General features: G+C 56.5%; 5 protein-coding genes across 5 annotated transcripts; 4 read left to right on the top strand and 1 right to left on the bottom strand.

The window, feature by feature from the left end:
* Nucleotides 1-17: 17 nt before the first annotated feature.
* Nucleotides 18-2966, bottom strand: CkaCkLH20_03843 (uncharacterized protein; the record flags this gene model as incomplete). The annotated part of the gene is made up of 4 exons (XM_038886562.1): nucleotides 18-538; nucleotides 592-2402; nucleotides 2664-2761; nucleotides 2814-2966. The coding sequence occupies 4 exons, from the start codon at nucleotides 2964-2966 to the stop codon at nucleotides 18-20; spliced, it is 2583 nt and encodes an 860-aa protein (XP_038748404.1).
* A 657-nt stretch (nucleotides 2967-3623) lies between these two features.
* CkaCkLH20_03842 (uncharacterized protein) lies at nucleotides 3624-5629 on the top strand (the record flags this gene model as incomplete). The annotated part of the gene is made up of 2 exons (XM_038886561.1): nucleotides 3624-4920; nucleotides 4971-5629. The coding sequence occupies 2 exons, from the start codon at nucleotides 3624-3626 to the stop codon at nucleotides 5627-5629; spliced, it is 1956 nt and encodes a 651-aa protein (XP_038748403.1).
* Nucleotides 5630-7235: 1606 nt separating this feature from the next.
* CkaCkLH20_03841 (uncharacterized protein) lies at nucleotides 7236-8571 on the top strand (the record flags this gene model as incomplete). The annotated part of the gene is made up of 4 exons (XM_038886560.1): nucleotides 7236-7445; nucleotides 7513-8233; nucleotides 8298-8446; nucleotides 8497-8571. 4 exons carry the CDS (start codon nucleotides 7236-7238, stop codon nucleotides 8569-8571), a joined length of 1155 nt encoding a protein of 384 aa, XP_038748402.1.
* Nucleotides 8572-8996: 425 nt separating this feature from the next.
* On the top strand, nucleotides 8997-9729 carry CkaCkLH20_03840 (uncharacterized protein; the record flags this gene model as incomplete). Its single annotated transcript, XM_038886559.1, has 2 exons — nucleotides 8997-9186; nucleotides 9344-9729. 2 exons carry the CDS (start codon nucleotides 8997-8999, stop codon nucleotides 9727-9729), a joined length of 576 nt encoding a protein of 191 aa, XP_038748401.1.
* A 411-nt stretch (nucleotides 9730-10140) lies between these two features.
* CkaCkLH20_03839 (carbon-nitrogen hydrolase) lies at nucleotides 10141-11448 on the top strand (the record flags this gene model as incomplete). The annotated part of the gene is made up of 3 exons (XM_038886558.1): nucleotides 10141-10218; nucleotides 10444-10536; nucleotides 10663-11448. The coding sequence occupies 3 exons, from the start codon at nucleotides 10141-10143 to the stop codon at nucleotides 11446-11448; spliced, it is 957 nt and encodes a 318-aa protein (XP_038748400.1).
* Nucleotides 11449-21670: the final 10222 nt, after the last annotated feature.

Genomic DNA, 21670 nt, shown 5'->3' with positions numbered 1-21670 from the left:
GAACAGAGCATCTATCTCTATCCCCAGAGAGGCGCCGTCACCTCGGCAGCGTGCTCGCAGACCCGCCTCACGCGGTCGGCGAACGCCTTGTGGCTGCACTCGACCTCGAGGTCCTCGAGCCACACCACGGCCTCCATCTTGTCCACCTTGACCCGGACGCCCGGCACGGGGATGCCGATCTTGTGCAGCCGCTCAATCTCGGCCCGGCGCCGCGCCGCGAGCTTCTTCTCCTGCTCCGCCTCGTTGTCGTCCGAGGAGGACATCTCCATGGCGGCGTCGTCGCCGTCGCCGTCGCCGCCGTTCTCGCCTTCCGCCTTGAGCGCCTTGTTGGTCTGCTCTTGTTGTTGGCCGTCGGCGGCGCCGTTCTCGGGGAGGGCGGGGAGGCGGGGCTCGGCGACGGGGTTGACGTTGTCGGCGCCGAACTGGGCCTCGAGGAACATGAGGAAGCGCTCGAGGCGCTCAGCGGGGGAGACGTTGGCGTGGGGGTTCTTGGGGAGGGACTTCACGTCGTGGTCGTGGCTGTGTGAGCCTGCGGAACCTGGCAGGTTGTGTTAGGCGGTGAAGTGTGAAGTATGAGGGACGGAGACTTACGTTTGACTGCGGCGGGACTGCTCTCGATGGAGAAGAGACAGGCCATGACGGCGTCTGCGATGCCGTCGTTAAGCATGTTGCCTTCCCACTCCAGCTCGACCTCGCCGTCGCTGCGGTATCGCACGGCCACGCAACCCATGACGAGGTACGCCGCCACCAGCCGCGCGACCTCCTCGTCGGCCTCCTCCTGCTGCTCGCCGTCCTCCATCTCGGTGTCTCCGTTGCCGTTCGTGACGGAGTCCTTGTGCGCGGGATGCCCCTTGCGCATCTCGGGCAGCTCCTCCACGCTGCCGAAGACACCCTCCAGACCCCAGCGGACGAGGTCCACGCCGGCGGCCGTGAGGCGCAGGCGCTGCTTGCAGGTGATGGTGGTGGTGTTCAGGCCAGCGTATTCGCGGAGGTCCTCGGGCGCCATGAGGGAGAGCTTGAAGTCGTTCTGGACGAGGACACCGGTGACGAGCTGCTGCTGCTGATCGGGCGAGGGGTTGAGGGAGGTCGGGGGCGGGATGGTGGCGAGCTTGCCGACGACCTTGGCCGTCTTGTCCTGCTTGAAGGGGATGCGGAGCTCCTCGCAGTTCTTGGGGCTGAAGACCTTGACCTTTGTGGTCTTGCCGGCGTTGAGGGAAAGGAGCTTGGACTTCAGGCGCATCATGTTGTGCTGCTCGCCGTGGACGAGGATGACGACCGGGGCGGCGACCTCCTCGATGAACTCACGGTTCTCGGTGCCGTCGACGTGCGCGGCGAAGGAGTACTCGGCGACGCTGCACCGGCGCGGGAGAAATACCTTCTCGCTCTCGCCCCCGGGGCCGCGGCGCGCGCCGGCGGTCGTTCGTGACATTACGGCCTGGATCTGATCGGGTTCCTGCATGATCTGCTTGGCCATGGTGCCCTCAACACTGTAACCGGTGATGATGACGCCGTTCTTCTCGTTGGGCGCCCACCGCTCCAGCAGCTCGCGGCTGACACCGTTCTGCAGCATACCGGGGGACGCGAGCATAACACAGCCGCCGACGTCGTCGAAGCGGTCGAGGTTCTTGAGGGAGCGGATGTACTTGAAGTCCCAGGGGCCGCCCTTGCCGGAGCCGTCGCCGGAGGCCTCGGCCTCGGCCATGCGCTCGCGGAAGAGGCGCTTGATGTTGTCGTTCATGGCGCCGACGTAGGTCTGGTAGACGACCATACACTTACGGGCGAGGTTGGAGGCGTAGTAGATTGGGAATCTCTGGAACTCGGAGTGCTTGCCCCAGTACTCGTCGAGAATGAGCAGGAGTTCCTGGGCACGACCGAGGGCGAAGACGGGCATCAGAACGCGGCCGCCGCGGTTAAGGATGCCGGTGATGGACTTCATGAGGGCCTGTTCGCGCTCGAGGCGAGGCACGTGTGAGGCGATACCGTAGGTCGATTCAGTGATGAGAACGTCGATCTTGACGCCCTTTGGTACTTCGGCGGAGACCAGATGTCTGTCCTGCTCGCGGGAGTAGTCTCCTGTGAAGAAGATCTTGAGACCGGCGATCTCGATGAGAAACATTGCCGCGCCGAGGACATGGCCGGCCGGGTAGGGCGTGATGCGAATGGAGGAGATGGTGTGTGTGGTGTGGTAGTCGATGGCCTCGATCTGGGGAAACGTGTTGAGATGGTCTGCTTCTGTATAGACTGGTTGTGAGGTAGGGTTCGATGATGTGTTCCCGACGCGGACGCTGTCCTGGATGAGCCATTTATAGATTGCTTTTGTGGGATGTGTCATGAAGACTCGTCCCCTGAAGTTCGTCTTGGAGAGGACGTATGGTAAAGATGCCGCATGATCAACGTGGAAACTATCGTCTATTAGTGCCTTGGCTTCTAATGAATGTATACACGAACTCCTAGACAGCGATCACAACGGCAAGGATGGCAAGGCAAGGCAGGTGAGAAAGAAGTTTGTATTGATTCTGTGTACAAAGATGAAATGGCATAGAGACGTAGCAAGAGGCTCCATCAGGGCATTTGTCCCGAGCCTGGCATGATCCCGTATAATTTCCAAGTAGTTCACCGCCTTGCCCTGTAATCCGACAGCAATGGAGGAAGAGGGGGCTTACTGGCTGATCAGGAGAACGTCGACCGTACTGAGATCGAAATCGTCGAAGAAGGGTAGGGCTGCGAGGCCGTCGTACGCTGGATGCTGGCCGGCGTCAAGCTGCGGGGCAGGTTAGAAAGGGTCCGACAATCTAGAGAGGAAGCATGCGTACCATGACCGTCTTTCCCTTGTACTGAATGATATGGCAAGACCTTCCGACTTCATTGCCACCTCCAAGACACAGAAACATGAGCTCGTCGGACGGGTCCACCGGTTCGTCGGCGACAGTGGCCGCCATGGCCGATGCCTTCCGTTTCGCAGCCATTGTATTTTTGTAGGTAGGGGAAGATTAATTCGCGTCCCGGCCGTCGATAGGATATATTACACCAGCGACTGGTGGTCTTTACTAAGTGGTCAGTTCATTCGCAATGGGTCAAGCAGTTCGCGCGATGTGTCGTCGTTGACGACGTTCCCGCGACGATGTGACGGGGAATGGAGTTGTAGAGCGCACAAGTCAGGGAGCGACGCGCAGGTGCCAGCCGTCGCGTAAAAAGTTGGCGGTAGAAGGGGACCTGTCTGACGTCTGGCGACGGTTCAGCCTGGGCGCTAGGACCACCTGGAAAAATGGGTACGGAAGGCTGCGGCATCACGTGACTTTAAATTTACGCGGTCCTCAGATCCTTCTGGCGACAGCTCCTTCTTCCGCATATTACCAATTCGTCACGCATAGTATCACCCAACAACCACGACTTTGGAGCATCACGTTGACGCCGAAATCGAGCTCGAGCTGCAGCGAGTATCCCGAAATACCCACACGATCTCGAAAATCGATAATTTCGAGGGTACCGCGACACGCCAGATGGGAAGCGTCGCGTGAGGACTGCCAGGCTGTTCGGCCTGCAAAGCTATCGGAGTGCTGTCTGAACGAAACCTCCTCTTGACCTGTCTTTTACCTCGTCATCTAGCCTGAGCTTCGGTCATAATGGCGCAACCGCAGCCTCAGATGCCCCAGAGGGCTTTCTCACCTCCCCAGCCCACTCCTTCCCCCTCCGCGTCGCAAGCCGGTTTCGCGCTCCCTCCGAACAAACGACCGCGACTTTCGCCTGGCGCAACGCCGCAACCCGAATCACCATACTCTACTTCACCCTACGCAGCAAGTCCGGGCGCCCCAGCGACTCCTTCCGCTGCCGCGACATCTGCCGGTTCTCCGATTTATAACGGCGCGCAACAGCAACAACAGCAGCAGCCGCAGCCGCAGCAGGCGCAAGCGCATCACCAACAACAACAGCAACCCGCTGCCAATAACTACGCTACCCCTTACACAAACGGCAACAGCACACCTGCGCTGGCCTTACCTGCTTTGCCGGAACAGAGACCAACACCTCCGCCTCAAGTATCTACACCTCAAACGCCGGCGCCGCCAGGATTACCCTACACCAACGCGACACTGGCTCTCGGTAACACACCAGGCACGCCTGTCATGCAGCACCCGTCTACTCCCGGCGCCATGGGTCCGCCCTCTCGCCCTGCAGATCGACCTCAGAAGGAGTACGAGTACGACCCAACGGATTCGCTCGCAGGAACAGGTATCGATTTGCGCGCCGAAGAGCAATACCTCTCCGAGCTGTATGTTCCTGATGGACAGAGAACCGGCTTTCCCCCCTACCCACCGGGAAACAAGGCCAGCTTCTACGGCGCTGGTCCGGCAAACCAAGCCGCCCAGCCGGCAGGAGCCAATACCCAGAACGCTGCCATTGCGCAAGAAGCAGAGAGAGCATGGCAGGAGTCAGCGAAGCGGCTTGCACAGACGAGAACTATGGAGCTCAACAATGCATTCCTGCAGGTTCCGATCATATTCAAGCGGGCAGAGAAGTTTGCGAAGGAGCAGGGTTTGTCGCTGAACTTGGAGCACAAGAACAACAACCAGCCCATGGGACGAATGCGGTTGCCCGAGGAGTTTCCTAATCCGACGGTGACGGTCTCAACCAAGAAAGGCCCTGACTCCACGATGGTGACGACGACTGGTGCCTGGATTCCTCAGGAGGCTTATTTGGTCGACCAGTTGGCGTTGCTCTCGCTTGCCACCAAGCAACGATTGAGGATGCTGGTCGAGGACAGCAACCGCGTGGCCAAGATCCGCCAGACCTCGTCACACGGCGAGGTTCCTGAGGACTGGCAGGTCGCCGCGGCGCCCCTCAAGAGCGTTCCCCCAGAGACGCAGGAAACAGATGCGACGATGACAGGGACTGAGGACGGCTCCAGTCCTCGCGCTCAGAAGCGTCAGTCATTGCAGGCGTTGACATGGATTCATCATGCTAACTTTACACAGGTCCTCTTGAGAATGCCAGCTCTAGCCAGCCTACCAAGGTTCAGAAGGTCGCTGCTACGAATACCATGAGCCATACCGTCAGAGAGGTTGGCAAGGGTGAAAGAGATTGGGAGGAGAGAAGATTGAGAAGACGTAATGCCAGAAAAGACGGCACTGCGGAACCCGGGTCAACGACATCTCGCGCTGGCTCGGTCGCACCTGGAACTCCGGGAGGCTCAGCGCCCGATTCCGAGAAAAGCATTTCAAAGAAGGAGCAGAAAAAGCTCGACGCCGTGAAGAAGGCCGAGGCCAGCAGTCACGCGAATCAAAACATCACGAGTAGCATGTTCGTCGGCATGCCCAAGACGGGGTCCCTCTTCGGAAAGAAGAAGGGAGGCAAGTCATACTCATGGATGACTGGAGGTACCAGCGGTGCTAGCACGCCGAGACTCGGTACGCCCGGAAAGCCCGGTGCAGCAGCACCCGCAGGCCCTCCAGCTCCGGCGAACCATGCGCTTACGGTCGAGGGCCGAGCCCGACTCGGCAACTGGCGCGAAGATAAAGAGAAGGGCAAGAACATTCAGCTGCGAGACTGGGTGGCAGCCTTGGAGGGTGATGAAGTTGAACTGAGGGCTATTCAGGCGGCCTACGACAAGATGGACACATCCGACCCCAAATAAGAAGAAAGCTCAACCTGGTGAGAATGGAAGATATTGGAACTTTTAGAGTGAGAGTGAGGTTCTCTCCTCTGTGTTGTATTTTTATCACTTTAGCATGGCGTTACGCACACAGCATGGTCAGGGGCGGTCGGCTGCATTATTAGCAGCTCTCGGGGGAAAGCAAAAACAACCAGCTGGTCACAGGAACGCGAGCGACGCACGGCTTTACCACCTTTAATATCTCAAGGAGATCATCAGACTTAGCCATTACCAAGCGTCGCCTGAAACAATACACTTGCAGTATCTCAATTCCTGGGTTGTCTTCATTGGAACTTCCCTGCTTTACTGACATCTGGGCCTCAGTAGAGACGATGGTCGACAGGAGTTTACAAGCTTGCGTTCATGACTACAGAATACAGTTATTGATGAGAGGTACATTCATCTCAACGTCGTGACGTCGCGATGATAGGCGGAAATCATACATCGTCACCACGCTTACTGGCACGAAAGCCACAAAGCCCGTCACAACCCACCACTACCACAACGTACTCAACTATTGTCATCGGAACCCACGGAACCCCCGGGATCCACTCGCCGACAAGGCCCATCAACACGCCGGGGAATTTCCCGGCGATCCTTGACCGTTTCTTCAACCCAGAGGGTCCGCTAGTCGCCAATGGTCTGTATGCTTACAGGGCAAGGCTCCGGACCGCCTCGTTCCCGCGGCTTATACCCCGGCACGTTCTCTTATTTCGTGTTCTGCTACGTGGACACGTCGTTGAGAATCTGTGTTTTTGTTTGACAAATACTCAAAAAGGGTTGGGGGTCAGCGATAGACTAGGAGTCTTGACATCGATGGCGCTCGGTTGAGGCGCGGCCACTAAGACGGAAGTAAGCCCAAGTGCATTCTTTGGTGCCGTCATTCCCTCACTAAGCAGTCCGCATGGAGATTCCGCCGTCATCTGCGCGGAAGAATTCAAATGGCGTTCTTTCTCTCTCTTATTTGATTTCGTCTTGCATACTGGCGCAGTACGCTGACGATACTGCTTTCGGCAACCTCAAGCCAAGCCGGAGAAGACTCCGGCACCTGGCATGCAACATATCTGGAATCACGACACTCTGCAACCGAGGCCACTTCTCGGGTCCTTCTGTCTGACTGAGAATTCCAACAGAAGAAAGTGGACGGAACGCCTCATGTCTTCTTCCACACTAGCCCACTAGCCCGCCGGACTTGGTCTGGCACGACTGCCGGACCGCGATTGGGTCCCCGGTTGGCTTCGGTAGGCTATTGTGCGATGATGGCGGCCACACTCAAACGATGAGGTCCTACGAGCTAAATGACCGGGGGAGAACACAAATTCTTTTTGTTTTCCCGTGTGCTGTTGACATCATGGGTGCGCAGGTGGTGATGGGTCCCGCGCTACGGGTCCTGGAGGGCTCATCGCAATCTGCCGTCAGCCTGTTGCGGAGAGGGCGACGGTGATCGCGGGGGTCTCGGGATCTTCTTGCGTATATAACCTTGGGAGCCCCTTGTTGATATCTGGTGTACGAGAATTGATTGAAACAAAAGCATCGACTTCTTACTTTGTTTATATTAATTCGAAACATAATATCAAGAGACGAGAAAATGGTAAACCTAATTTCAACGACCCTCCCCATTGCCTTCGCGGCGGTGGCTTCGGCCAGGGTCTGCCAGAACATCACCGTCGAGGTCGAGATCACGGCGCGGAACGGCGTTTTCAACATCTCGGCGCCGGAGACGAATGTTGATGTGACTGACTTCACACTCGACCTCGCAAAACAAGGAGGCAACCTCACAGCCCAGGTCTTGACAGATGTAAGTCGCCTTTCGTCCATCCCCAACACCCCTTACACAACAGTCTGTGACTAACACGCCATCGCAGTACGCCAACGTCGGGGGAACCTACCAGCTCGCCTCGACCTACTGCGAGCCGGACTCGGGCCCGGGCAACACCATCCAGATCCTGACCCACGGCATCGGCTTCGACCGGAGCTACTGGGACTTCAGCGCCAACGCCTACAACTACAGCTACGTCGGCCCCGTCGTCGACGAGTACGGCTTCTCGACCCTGGCCTGGGACCGCCTCGGCATCGCCCAGTCCTCCCACGGCGAGCCCGTCAACGAGATCCAGGCCTGGCTCGAGGTCGCCGCCCTCAGGGCCCTGACCGACAAGGTCCGCGACAGCACGATCCCGGGCCTCGAGGACCGCAAGTTCGCCAAGGTCGTCCACGTCGGGCACTCCTTCGGCTCCGGCCACACCTACGCGCTGACCGCCATGTACCCGGACGTCTCGGACGGCATCATCCTGACAGGCTTCGCGCAGAACGCGACCTTCGTCGCGTCCTTCATCCTGGGCGGCGGTCTTGTCCAGGCCAATCTGTTGGATGCGTTCAAGGGCATGAACTACTCGAACGGGTACCTGGCCAGCGGGACGGAGGGCGCCGTGCAGACCAACTTCTTCGGCCCGAACAACTTCGACCCTGAGATCCTCACCGCGGCGTACGAGGGAGGCCAGCCGGTGACGGTGGGCGAGTTGTTGACCGTCGCGGGCGAGGCGGCGTCGATGAATGCCTTCACCAAGCCCGTTCTTATCATTACTGGAGGTGAGTGGCAGTCGGTGTTTGGGTGTTGGTTGGAGTGAATATGAGTGCTAATGAGATATTGCAGAGCGCGATATTCCCTTCTGCGGTGGAGACTGCCTCGCCACCGGAAACCCGGAGTTGCCCTCGATCCCGGCGTCGTCTGCCATGATCTTCCAGAACGCCAGCGCTTTCGAGGCTTACATCGTCGCTGATGCTGGCCATGGTCTAACTCTTGTGAGTTTCTTTTCATGACCTTTATACTTCACCGCTGACCATTGCAACAGAGCTACTCTCACGACGAGGTGACCGGCAAGATGGCCGACTTCCTGTACCAGAACGGTCTTGGCTGCTTGATTTGAGTGGGGTGGTAGCCCGTGAGATAACCGGAACATGACGACAGTGTTCAAAAGGATGCGGAAAGTAATGCCGTTGATGAGTTAAGCCGCAGAGTACATACCCCATAGAGAAATAAGATAGACACGTTTGAACGAGTCCAATGTCGTATACGATGCATGTGAAGGTCTGATTCGGAGCAAGTGATCGTCGCTTTTGCTAATTCCGTGGACTTTCGGCGCCGACGGGTAACTTGATGCCCGCGGCCTCGCTAACAAGCCATTTTTTAGTTAGCCCGGCTCAGTCTGACGTGAGACATTGTCATTTTAGAGAAGTCATCTTTTCTCCTCTCCAACTACAAAAAGACGGCTTTTCTGTTTTTTTACTGCAATCGGAGTGTTGACATACTCAAGAAAATACAATTGGACTTACCAACTTGCCTGCCGGAAAAATGCACGAGTGGCAGCTCAGAAGACAACAGGAGGCAGAGACCGAGGACGACGCCCACGCGCCGTCCTCTCTGCGCGAAATCCTCGAAATGGCACCCGAAGCCAACAAGACCCCGATCCCCGTCATCTGCTGCGGCAAGACGGAGCAGATCGGCCGGGGCGTGATCGAGGGCCTGAAGCCCGAGTACGAAGGTGAGCCTCACAACTACCACCACCATCACCCCACCAACTCAAGCCTTTTCTGCCGATGCAATGAGACGTAGTGATTCAACTTACTTGCATACACACACACACACACACACACCTGACAAGACGGCCCGACCCGCTGACATCGGATCCCACACCCCAGTAATCCACTTCATCACCACGCCCGCCTCGGGAGCCGCCATCATCCCCGCCATCCTGGCCGGCCAGACCCCGCCGCCGACGCACGCCGACTCGAGCGCCATCGGCTCCGGCAACTACGCGGCGGCCCCGCGCGCCATCATCCTCGGCTCCGCCTTCGACGACGACGCGCTCGCGACCATCAAGAAGGGCGTCGCCGACGCTGCTGCGAAGGCGGGCGGTCCCGAGATGAGAAAGGTGCCCTGGGTGAGGAACGACACGAGCAAGCCGGCGCCGCCGATCGGGCCCGAGTACGGAAGGGCCGTGGTGGCGAGGTGTAAGGAGGCGCTGGGACGGCTGGAGAAGGAGGGGAAGCTGGATGGGGGGTATGATGGTGATGAGTGGTACTGAGGGCGGTGGTGGTTTGTGAGGGATGTTAGGTTCAATTTGATAGGAACTAACATCGTCCATCAAGATGCTGTTGAGATCGATGAGAAGAGCTCTCTGAGATCCATATGATTGCCTTAAAATACGCTTTTGCTGTGATTATTTTGCAGCTGTATGAACCATGGCAGTATGCATATCGCCGTCTTTTTAGTCTCCAATTCCATTCACAACTTACCTACTCACCGATAAGCCTCGAACACCTGGCACACGGAAACGAGAGTGATACGTTGAGAAAGTCATTCGAGATAATCAAAGTCATCTCGTGTGTTCTCAGATGGCGGGGAAGACAATCGGGATTGCGACACCATCTTACCCCGCCATAACCCACCCACTCGTCCCAGATAAGCGCAGCGATAAGCATGACAACGACACCCGATGAACAACTCTCTCTCTCTCACACATCTCAACGTCACCCCGACCTGCATGAAACAAATCGCCAACTTCACGCCCGCAGTTAGTCGTCAGCACCAATTACAAAAACTTCCCGGATCCCACGTGGCGAATCTACCATCTCATCACACCATCTCATACCGTTGTCTTACCCCAGGGATATCCCAGATCCTGAGCAACTCGTCTCATAAAACATGGCGATCGCGGTATGAACTCGAATGCCCCCCGTTCACGGATATAACAACCACGTGGGTGTGTGTGGATGAAACCCTGCTGACTTCTCGAAAGGCTGTTGGTCAGATATGCTCGACCGCTTCGCTGTCGCATAATCTCGAGCAGTGCGTGAGGTTGGTGGCCAAGGCCGCCGTCGGTGGCGCAAAGGTATCTCTCTGATCCCAGGTCGTCATGTGTTGAAGTCGAAAGAGGTGTTGTGTTTTGAGGGCTGATGTAGCAACTCAAACACCACTCCCCTCGCAGAAGACGGCGTGAAGCTGACACTCACCTAAGGTCCTCTTCCTCCCCGAAGCCTCGGACTACATCGCCTCGAGCCCGCAGGAATCCCTCTCGCTCGCCCTCCCGCAGTCCACCTCACCCTTCGTCCTCGGCCTCCAAGAACAGGCAAAGAAACACAACCTCGCCATCAACGTCGGCATCCACGTCCCGGCGCCAGCCACCGCCGACTCCCCGACACCCGCAAAGCTCCTCAACCGCAGCCTCTGGATCGACGCGGACGGCACCATCAACCACGCCGCGACCTACGACAAGCTCCACCTCTTCGACTACGGGCCCCTCCGCGAGAGCGCGACGGTCCAGCCCGGGACCCGCCTCACGCCGCCGTTCCCCACCCCGGTCGGCCGCGTCGGCAGCCTCATCTGCTTCGACCTCCGGTTCCCGGAGCCCGCGGTGGCCCTCGCGCACCCGGCGGCGTCGGCCCGCAGCCCGTTCCTCCCGGAGAACGGCGGGGCCGGCGCCGCGCAGGTGCTGCTGTACCCGTCGGCCTTCACGCCCAAGACGGGCGCGGCGCACTGGGAGACGCTGCTCCGGGCGCGGGCCGTCGAGACGCAGAGCTGGGTCGTCGCGGCGGCGCAGGTCGGCGCGCACAACGCGAGGCGCAGCAGCTACGGGCACAGCATGGTCGTCGACCCGTGGGGGACCGTCAGGCTCGAGCTCGGCGGTGTGGACGCCGAGGGCAGGGCGGAGGAGGGCGCCGAGGGGGCGGTCGGGTTCGTCGACGTGGACTTGGATGAGTGGTCGAGGGTCCGGGAGGGCATGCCGTTGGTGAGACGCACGTGAGTTGTCCGCCGCTTCCCTTCTCAAACCCCCTTTTCTTCCTCTTTCACCGCCTTTGGGCCTTCTAGAAGGTCGTCGTTTTTTTGCTGCAGCAAACCCCTCCCCTGGAGAACCGCCGCCCCGTCACTATCCCACTGATCTTCCCTTTTTTCCCCCTTCGCCCGGGCCCCCCTCCCTCCCCTCGGGTCTCCATCGTGAAGGTACCAGCTGGATGGTTTGACTGACGAAGAGGAAACAAGCGATGTGTACCCTGGAATCTGAGTTGGCGTCCCCATGTGAGCTGTCACAATCCCGACGGGCAGGGTCAAGCCGGGTACGCAGCGCAGCAGCAGCGACCCCGTCCAGGGAAGAAGAGAAGGTTCTCACTCTCCCTAGCAAGCCTCACCGCCCGGGATCGACATCGACAGGGCGTTGACGGGGACGTGTCTTTTTTTTTTGTGGTGTTGAAGCCTGGGACTCGGTAGCACCGTGACGGAGGGCCGAGGAGGGGAGGGAGTACGGATACCGGCAGGGATTTGGGATCGAGGACCCAACGACTCGGGGCGTGTGCGTGTGTTCAATGCTTGACTTCTAGAAGGATGGTGATGTTCCATGGATGGGGCGCCGGCAAATGAGTGAATATCAGACAAGTTGCGCCTCCACCGCCCGTGTTTGACAGGGCTGGGGGGAGGGATAGGAAGATATCCACAAACCGGTGAGGCCTCACCGAAGCAAGGCCAGGAGGCGTGTGTGTCGTGTGTGTTTGTGTGATCATGGAAAAGGATCATTGTGCGGTCAAGGAGAGCGGTGACGACTATGAGCGGCATGTGCTAAGCAAGGGGGGGCATGTCTGCCAGTTGTCCGACTCCCACGGTAGTTGCTAGTGCGGTGTAAGGTAGACCGAGGATCAGAATTATCTGTCAGAATAGCGCGGTGAGTCAACATCCTTAGGGGTCATTGTTCGTCCCTTGATGGCGCGTGGGAAAGAAACTTTCACCATCGCCCATGTCACCGGGGAAGAGCAGCCGCCCCGGCGCTTGAGCGGTAGCGTGTCTCGTGGGATTTGTGTGCGTGTCGACCCAGCAGCAGCAGTATCAGCGGTGACCGGTGAGGCGATCCATGGGAGCCGCGGACATGGGCACAGCAGCCCAACGGTTTTTTTTTTAAATTGGGGATTTCGCGGTACGGTGCGCTGGCAGCTGTGAGCTGCGTTGTTGGTGGAGTCTCGAGAATTGTCTGGTTGCATGGCTTCGCGCAGGGCACACGGAAGAAGGCGAGAAGAAGGAAAAAGAGGATACCGCTAGAAGGAAGAACCCAAAGATTGGAAATAACGTGGTAAATTAGGAGCAGAGGCCAAGCGAGAAGAAGCAGTGGGGATCCTGCTTCAGCCGGGGGGGTGTGTGATATGTGAAATGTGAATTTTGGTGTTCGTGTGGTTTCGTTGTCACGGGTGTGGAACCCCATCCTTGCCGTCCGTCGCCGACGGCAATGTTTCCCAGTGGACGAGGCGGACCGGGGGGAGGATGAGGAGGAGTGGAGGTGTGCGCCGAAAAAGAAGGAAAAAGGAAGGAAAACAACACGACATTGTTCTCATCGCGGCCCCGGGGACCCGGAATGCAAGCCCCGGGATGCGGCGTCCTGTCCGCATGGCATGGCTCTCTCGGTGGGGCGGCGTTAAATAGGGAAGGGAACACTGTGACGGCCCTGGACCCGGACCTTGACCTTGACCTTGCACTTTGACCTTGCACCTGGCCTGGAAAGAAGAAGAAAAGAAGCCAGAGAGAAGAATTCCAAAACCACAGCCCTGGGAAATTTGGAGCGTTTGGGAATGAGGGCCTCTGCTCTGCTCCTCTTGGCTCGAGTTCGCTTGACATCAGACCCTCCCGTGATCGTCGAGGCCGTGGAGTCTCTCCTGCTGTCTGTATCTCTCACTCACCGAATGGACCCTCAATACCGAGTGAAGCCCACCGAGGGATATGAAATTGAGAAGTTCAGGGGTTGAAAGACGGAGGCGAGGGCAGAATTCTTCCCGCGAGGTTGGGGAACCACCAAAGTCTCACTGTGAAGACCGGCAGGGGTTTGCTCGTGGACACACTCTGAAGAAGACTCAACCACAAGAAAAGACGGGTTGAAACGTGGAAAGGAGGATCTCTGGCTGTCAAATGTCCCCATCTCCATCCATATCTCAGTCGCCCTCAAATCCTGTGGGGTGGGGGGGTTCACTCCTCGATGTTTGGCCCGACTTTCATGCAACATGGCTGCTCCAAAAAAGGGGGCTTCAACGGCAGAAGGCGAAGACGTCGCAGCGTCAGACTCTACCGAGCCGTAGATCATGCTCTCGTGGGGTCCGTCGTTTGTATGCAACAGGACGTGGTTTCTCCCTCCGTGGCGTGGTCGGCCGTGCGATCGCGGGCCCGAGTGAGCTGAGATTCGACGGTTGAGGCTTCCGAAACTTCGATGTTCCCCCTTTTCTCGGCCGACGGGAGTCGCATAGCCTCGCCTCCAAGTCGCGGCTGAGGACGTTCTGCGACGAGTTTGAGTGAATGACGCCGGCCAACGCGCCCCGTGCCGGCCATCGTCCGTCACCTGCCGTTACCGTTGACGCTAGGAGTGTCGTCGATGCTTTTGCTCGGCTGTTGAACGGGTGTCTTGTCTCGACAATCAAACTGTCACGACATGTTTGCTTGCTCGTCGTTCGGCCGGGACACATACCCGAAAAGAAAGACGGACGTTCGTGTATTCGTGAGGTACCTACATACGTCTTCGTTCCAGATCCCCGAATCCCCATAACTGATGGCCTGGGGAAAGACGGGAAAGCTGCTGCAGCAGACTCAAGAAGGAAGTCGCGGGTACGTATCCGTAGCGCTCCCAAACTCCCGGTTGGAAAGCTGTATCCGTCCGTATCTGGACGAACCGACCTGTGTGCCTGTATCTGCGTGGGCGTCGCTGCGACTCTGTGTGTGTCCGCAATGTAACCCTCCATGACAGAGCAGAGATAAGGCCGAACGCAAAGTGAGATGATGCGGACGACGGGTACGGTTTGTCGTGGCGTACGGATACCAAAAGCGACCAACGGCAGTCATATCGGAAGTTCGTTGGTTGGTCGAAAACAACAACAAACACGCGCCCCCTGAACCGGCTTCGTCTTGTCCATCACTTCTCGAATCGTCGTCAATGGGCAAACAAGACCAACAAAGAGACATTCAGAATCACCAACCAACAACCGTTTCTGTCGCAAACAATACGAGACAAAATGCGCCGTTGTTGGTGACGAGGAGGTCGCAAGGGGGAGGGGGGCTTGCAAATTGGCAAATTGAAGGGGCTGCTTCACACCACCAACGGCAACACGAGAAAATGAAGGGAAAGAAAAAAAGAAAAGAAAAAGAAAAGATCATCCATGGGGAGTTCATCCACCAATCACAATCTCCAGCAAGATCAACGGTACCTGATTGCTCAAGAGTCGATCAATAATACTAACAAAACCAAACTTGATCAACATTGAGATTCTGTCGCATCCCGGGTACCAAAAGTCCAATTGCCGTCTTTCTCTTCCCTCGGTTGCCAAGGTGAGCTCGGTGACGAGGTGAGGGCTCACCTCACCGGGATGGCCTTACCTTGGCCTCACCTTGGCCTCACCTTGCATCCTAAAAAGAAAAAGATAAAGCGGGTCTATATGCACGTCTGATTGGCCACACAAATCAGAAACACGCAGCGGGTCCACCGCGGGCCACTCCCGAAGGCACGCAGACACCAAAAACGGACGCGACAACGAGAAAAAAAGCAGACAAAAAAGAAGGTCCCAGCGCTTTGGTTCCCGGGACGCCGCCGCTGCATTAGCGCCATCAGCAAGCCCGTCAGCAGCAGAAGACGAAGCAGTTCCTTTTTTTTTTTTTTTTTTTTTTCCTGCCACGACACACCACCCACACCCCTATTCTTTCCTTCTTGCTGTTTGGTTGGTGATGATGATGATGGTGGTGGTGGTGTGCGATGCAATTCGATGCAACTGGTGATGCGAATGTGCCTGACCTGACCAAGCTGACCTACCCCTTTTTTCGCTCCCGCGCATCGTCCCTCCGTTTGGTTTGCTAGTACGCGCGCTATCATCTCAGCTAGCAAACCGCACCTTTTTGAAATCCTCCCGTAGCTCATCGCCACCTCGATTTAATCGCCCCCTTTCCCGTAGTCTAATGCCAGGTACGCGTCGACGACCACCGCGTCGCGTGTAACGACACCACAGCGCCCGGTTTGCGCAACAATCGCAAATCACGGTCTCATTTACGGAGTACTCCATCATCAATCAATATCTCTCAGGCATAGCTAAACAGACTGGTCTCGCCACCGGAAACTCCATCCGTCCTTCCCACAGTTGACACGGCCACTTCCAGGCGCATCCCATTACGACTCGTCGTCATTCAAATCTCGGGGAAAAGGCCCAGCGTCGCATCGCATTTTGCAACTTCATATGCAATCCGGGCCGTAGGGGAACCAACCACCACAACCCGACCCGGTCCCGGAACAACGAAAGAACAAAAGCAGCTGCATCTCGCATTGTCGTCGCGTTGCCTGGCGGCCGGAAACGCAAGAAGCAAAAACCCGGCAACTATCCAAAATAGCGTACGTGTGTGTGTCCCAACGTCGCATTCTCATGAAGGGCTTGGCGTAGCAAAAAAGCATCCCAAAACATCGAAACACTTTTTTTTCCTTCCCATGTCATCCGAACCCTCGACCGGGGGGGGCTCTAAACTAAACCCGTATTATATGCTGCTGCTATTCTTTGCTTTTTATATCCCGTAAAAAGAAGTAACGAATCACACAAAAAGGGAAGCAAAACGAAGTAAGCCACGCTGCCACTGCATGGTTCCTCCCCTCCATGCACGAATGTCTTCCCCGGCTGCACCAATTCGCGCGTTATGCACGATCTACGACATTCTTCCCATTCCCACCACGAATAAGAAAAGAACACTCTTGCCCTTTTCGGAATATCTGTGGTGGTGGCGGGTTGTGATCATAGGCTAAAATGATTGACAATGCAGCGCGAGCGCGCATAAGCGCCAGACCTCTCTCCCTTCAACTCCCTAAAGGCTGAGACAATACGCCCTTGCTTGGTGAAGGTTGTGTCTGTCTGTCTGCGAATCTGGGCGGCGGCGCGCGGCTGTGGACCAGGTCGTCGTAGATCATGACATGAAGGTTCCGCAGCAAAGCAGACGCGTATCCGTACGTAACAGTAAAGCATCACCATCCTTCTCTTCTTGGAAAGAATCGCAAGTCCGAGAAAGGAAGGAAGGGGGCCCGCGGCGCAGAACAACGTCGCAGTCTACAGATAGGTTGTCAGCAAATCATCAAAAAAAATGCCACCCCAGCCCAACAACAACCCCAAACCACCACCACCACAACCACAACCACACTCCCGCACACGCATATCCGCCCCCGGCTTCCGATCCACCTCCCACGCCCCCCTCCCCAAATCCCCATCTACATCAGAGGGTGTCTGTCTCACCTCTCCCTTCCTTCCCCGGATACATCACCCGTCTAGCCTTTCATCTGTCTCTCCGGCGTCCGATTCGATGACACTTTCTCATTGACCAAGGTAGTTGAACCAACCCGTAGACCATGCTCTGATGATTGATTCTTCCTCCCTTCGCCGCCTGCCTCATTGCATTCTGCTCCTCCTCCTCCTCATCCTCGGTTGGCGCTCACCCTCCGTTCTGGTTGGGCCGTCCAATACAGTCTACCAGATCAGGAATGCAGACGTCCTCCGCGAAACCCACGCAACCCCCTGTCGGTCTGGAGATGCATCCTGCACACACTCACACCAGTCTGACCGATATGGAAATGTGCGCTACGTCACGAAATACCAGATCAGCCATACACTGCGTGGCGTGGTGATTGTTGTGTGCGTCGCAAATATCCAACCGAGTGGTGTAATTAGGGTTGCCGTATCATTAGCTTCACTTCATGTCATTGGGATATATTCACACAATGATGATGATAATCAAAGTCTTCAAAAATTGATAAAATATGCTTTTCCATGTTATTGGCGCTGTGAAGCCCATCCATCTCTTTCAAAATAAGTCTAAAAGAGGGCTGGCTTTACTGCCGCCGGGGTATCTATCTTCTCCTGAGTCCAGCCCAGCCCGCTCCCAACATTAAAGACTCGGCCGCGAAGCCTTAAGGGGGGTTTCGGTCTCGAGTATCAGACAAAAGAGAGAGAAAGAAAAGATCAAAAAACGACGACACGCGTTGGGGAATAAAGGTGTGTGTAAAAAAGTGATAGATATCCTTCAAATCGCCATTTGCCTTGTTCTGACAAGGTCAGGGGGGAATAAGTTAGGAGTAATAGGAAAGCGTTGCTGACATGTCCTTGGTGATCTCGCTCTCGGGGGGACCCGTGAGGTATCCTAAGCCCGGAGAGTTTGCAGAAGAGAAAACCAAACAAGGGAAAACAAGAGGGTAATAGTACAGGAGTAAAAGTAAAAGCCAAAAACAAAAAAGGTCTATATGCGAATCAGTTCTTTTCCCAGCCCGTATCCCAGAATTTTTTGTAACCCGTCCCAGATCAAGTGTGCCCAAAAGTAAACGCAGTGGAAATAAGAAGAAAGGGTAAAATCCAATCGCCCCCAACTCGCACGTTTCTTTTCGCCCATGTCCAAAATAAACCCCTCCCCAGTGAAGAAAAAAGAAAGATTGTCGTCTCACACCCTCGTTTGACGGTTGAGGCGGCTACGAGCCATGTGCGTCGAGGGTGGTGGTTGCGTTGTCATGCGTTGCTGCCCGACCATGTCGTCTTTGGCCGCTCACCGACTGTTTGGAATGGATCCGCCGGGGATATTGTTGCTGCCGCCGAACGTCGATTCGTAGAAGGTCGAGAGGGGGGACCCCCAGATGCAGCATGTGAGAGCTGACAGGATGGATAACCAGAAGGAGCCAATCCTTAGGGCAGAATCCCAGAAAAAACCCAGATCCGTCTATGTTGTAACGCCTTGCCGTTGTTTTCCCCAAAAAAGTACAGCTGGGAGTATCGATCCCAGAAAAAAAAGATCCAAAAAATTCGATGCCACATCATGAAAACCGTGATTGAGCGTTCCCATTCGCCTTGCTGCTGGGAAGCAAGTTGTGGCTCCGAGCCGTTGTGTGTTCTAGTCTTGGACAGGAATGCGTATTAAAATGTCGTATGGTAATGTTGTCGCAGAATCGGCCAGGCGTTGTACAGACGAGGTGGTACAGGTGGAAAGGGAGACCGCCAGTATTAGTAGTGTTGTAGGAATAATGTTGTGTGTGTGTTGTATGTTCGAATGAGACGCGGCGCCGGACGGGAGGCGGGTTTGGTCCCGTCGGTGCGCGTGGTGGTAGCCAGCGCGTCGGCCGTGAGGCTCGCGGGCGAAGGAAGTGTGTCGTTCATCATGCTCATGGCACGTCGGTGCGTCGCATAGTCAGGCCCGGCGTAAAGGTGATTCTTCATTTGGGGCGAGGGGGAGGCGGCTTCTGCACTCCGGTCGTGTCGTAGGCACCACGGCCCATGTTGGAGGCACCGGTGGATTCTCTGACAACCATTGTGGAAGGTGGGTTGAAACGGCGAGAAGGCGCGTTGATGCGGGAGTTCTGAAAACCAAGTTGCTTGTTAGCCATGATTGATGATGTTGTTTGGATCCTGAGGAAGAAAGAAAGTTTTGAGGGCGAGGCGCCGACTTTATAAGCCGAGCACGATGTGAGGATGAAGTTCGCCGGGCCTCACCGCGGTAAGGCCTGGGCAGATGCGCACAAGGGGTGAAATTGGCTAGTGGATGCTGTTGCTGCAGCTCTGACTCACAATTCAGGACGTCGTAGTGCGACGTGTTGGAAAGGCGGCCCTTGAAGACTTGGGAAAATCGTCTTCAGAGAAGGGGATTGGTGAAAGTTGACGGGGGTCGAAGAAGCGGTGATGATGCAAGGAGGCCTGGGTATGTTGCCGAATTGGGCGTAACCGATGCTGCTCGGTTGTTTCGCAAGAGGAGTAGAAAAAAATAAAAGAGGGAGCAGCTGAGGCAAAACAGGCGGAGCGGAGGAAGCGAGGGAGGAATTATCGGCACCGTTGCATGAGGAATGAATGGCTCGGGCAGAATATGCTTTGCGCAGTCGCAGACGAAGTATTGAAAGATGTATTGGCGAGGATGCTGGGACGGCGGTTGCGCAGGTCTCGGAAGCTGCTGTCGGATTTGCCTCTGTGTCGTGGTGATATTATTTGACTGAGGTCGGGATCGGGTCTTGAATTATTGGGTTCCCCGGTGCGAATTGTTATTTCTGATATCCCCCTCTTGTGCTTGTTCCCTCTTGTGCGCGTTGCTGCGTCTTCCTGGAGACGGGTGCGAGGCGTGTGGGAAAAGGGCCCGGGTCGGTACGGTACGAGACGAGAGACGAGGGATGGCTTGCTGCAGGTTCTCGCTAAGAAGCTGGGAAACTGGCAGTTTGCAGGTGGGTCGCGCGAGAAGCTATCCTGTGAGGCAAGGCGGGCGTGTGTGGGCGAAGGTTGGTCCAAAAGACTGCGGTGAGCTTGCAGGAGAAAAAGGGGGGGCGGGCGTGTAAGAGCAAAGATGATGCTTCTTCTCTTTAGTCGGTGTGATGATGGTTGATGCTGGTTGCCAAAAGGAGGTGAAGGAGACCAGAGCCTATCGCTTCTTCTTTAAGACGATGGAGGAGATGTTGAGGAGGATGAGAGAGGTGAGTGAGGATAGGAATTCAGAAGAGTGGAAGTAGGAGATGACGGATGGGAGGGAGAGGATTATGAACTCTTATTTCAGAAGCCCCGACAGAGAATGGGAAATTTTTTCCCTCAAAGCAATGACAGTGAAAAGCGTCAGGTACCTTGCCTCTGGTCCCGTCTGGAGCAATGTAATGTCAGGGCGGGAGGGAAGGGAAGGGGGGCCATGTAATGTTCCTCAGGTTTGGTTCCTTTTCCAAAAATTAAAGGGCAAAAAAAAGGGAACCATAGGGAAGGGATGGGGACTGGAACTGGGGACTGGGATTTGCGACCATCAACCCAGCACACCTCTTTTCGATGGTCGATGGACGACGCCAACGCCATCAACGGCAGAACCAGCACCAGCACCAGCACCAGCGCCGGCACCAGAGCAAGCCAGCAAGTTAGAGGCGCACCCCCTCCCCGGCGAGACGGCAAGGCCCCAGGCCCCAGGTCCCAGGCCAGGCCCCTTCAATGTTCTCCCGGGGGAGCGTGGAATTAGCCATGCCATGCCAGGCCCATGCCGTGAGGTACCAGCCCATGCCTTCTCTGATCCTTGCCCCGTCCCATGCCATGCCATGCCATGCCAGGTACCCGTACCGTTCCTCAAAGGAGCCGGCGGGTTCCTGGCTACGTACTTTTGTCTCCTTGAGCTGAGGTTGAGGTGCGTACGGGGATACCTCTACGCGGTAGGTATCCGTACTGCGTAAGGCGAGAGGCATGGCAACGCACCTTACCCATCCCACCTCATGTTGCAGCAAACGCGCAGCCAGAGAGTGTGATGATGCGACCCGGGAGCGAGCAAGCAAGCAGCCAAGGATTCGAAGACGGCAGCTTCTCGTCGGAAAACATCGTTTCGATCCTAGGTAGAAAAGAGCCCAGCGCCCAAGGACAGCGGGACGGACGGGAGCTCCTGAGGTTGTTACAATCGCATCGAGGCGGTTAATCCGTCCGTCCCTGGTCTCCTTTTGGTCCGCGGCTGTCGAGGAGAGGACCTGGGGACTGCACCAAACGGAGACTAGAGCCAAGTCGTGGCTTCTGGCCGGTGGTGTTCAAGTCTGATGTGGCAGCGAGTATGGCCTCTTTTGGCTTCAAGGAGAACCCTAACGCAAGGCGATGGGCGCCGATGAGGACGTAGTCTGTGTCCCCGAGCTGCTTACTCTCTATTTTCAGGCACATGTGCTGTCCCGGGCTGTCCTTAGTCCACGTCGCTGCTGATCCTACTCAGCGATGCTTATCCAGCAGTTGCACATCAGTTCTTGCTTGCGAGGTTCTGCATTCTGCAGCCGTGGTGCTGTGATGATGGTGTCGATGCCCTCGAAACAGGTGACCAGCGCGACATGGGAAAAGAAAATGAAGTGGGAAAAAAGAAGATGGAATGCCGCCGGTACATCTCGCCGGCTCACCTGAGCAGCAAAATGAAAATGAACGAGAGGCTCCTCCAGCACCATGTAATGAGTGCAAGGTACCTGCGCCGTGTCGTCGGTACACTGTGTGCCGTACCCATCTCCGTCCGTCCACTCGGGCAGATTG

The sequence above is a fragment of the Colletotrichum karsti genome, assembly GCF_011947395.1.
Source record: "Colletotrichum karsti strain CkLH20 chromosome Unknown Scaffold9, whole genome shotgun sequence".
Classification (NCBI taxonomy): Eukaryota; Fungi; Ascomycota; class Sordariomycetes; order Glomerellales; family Glomerellaceae; genus Colletotrichum; species Colletotrichum karsti.
The sequence above is the reverse complement of the archived record's forward strand: the minus strand, read 5'-3'. Positions and strand labels throughout refer to the sequence as shown.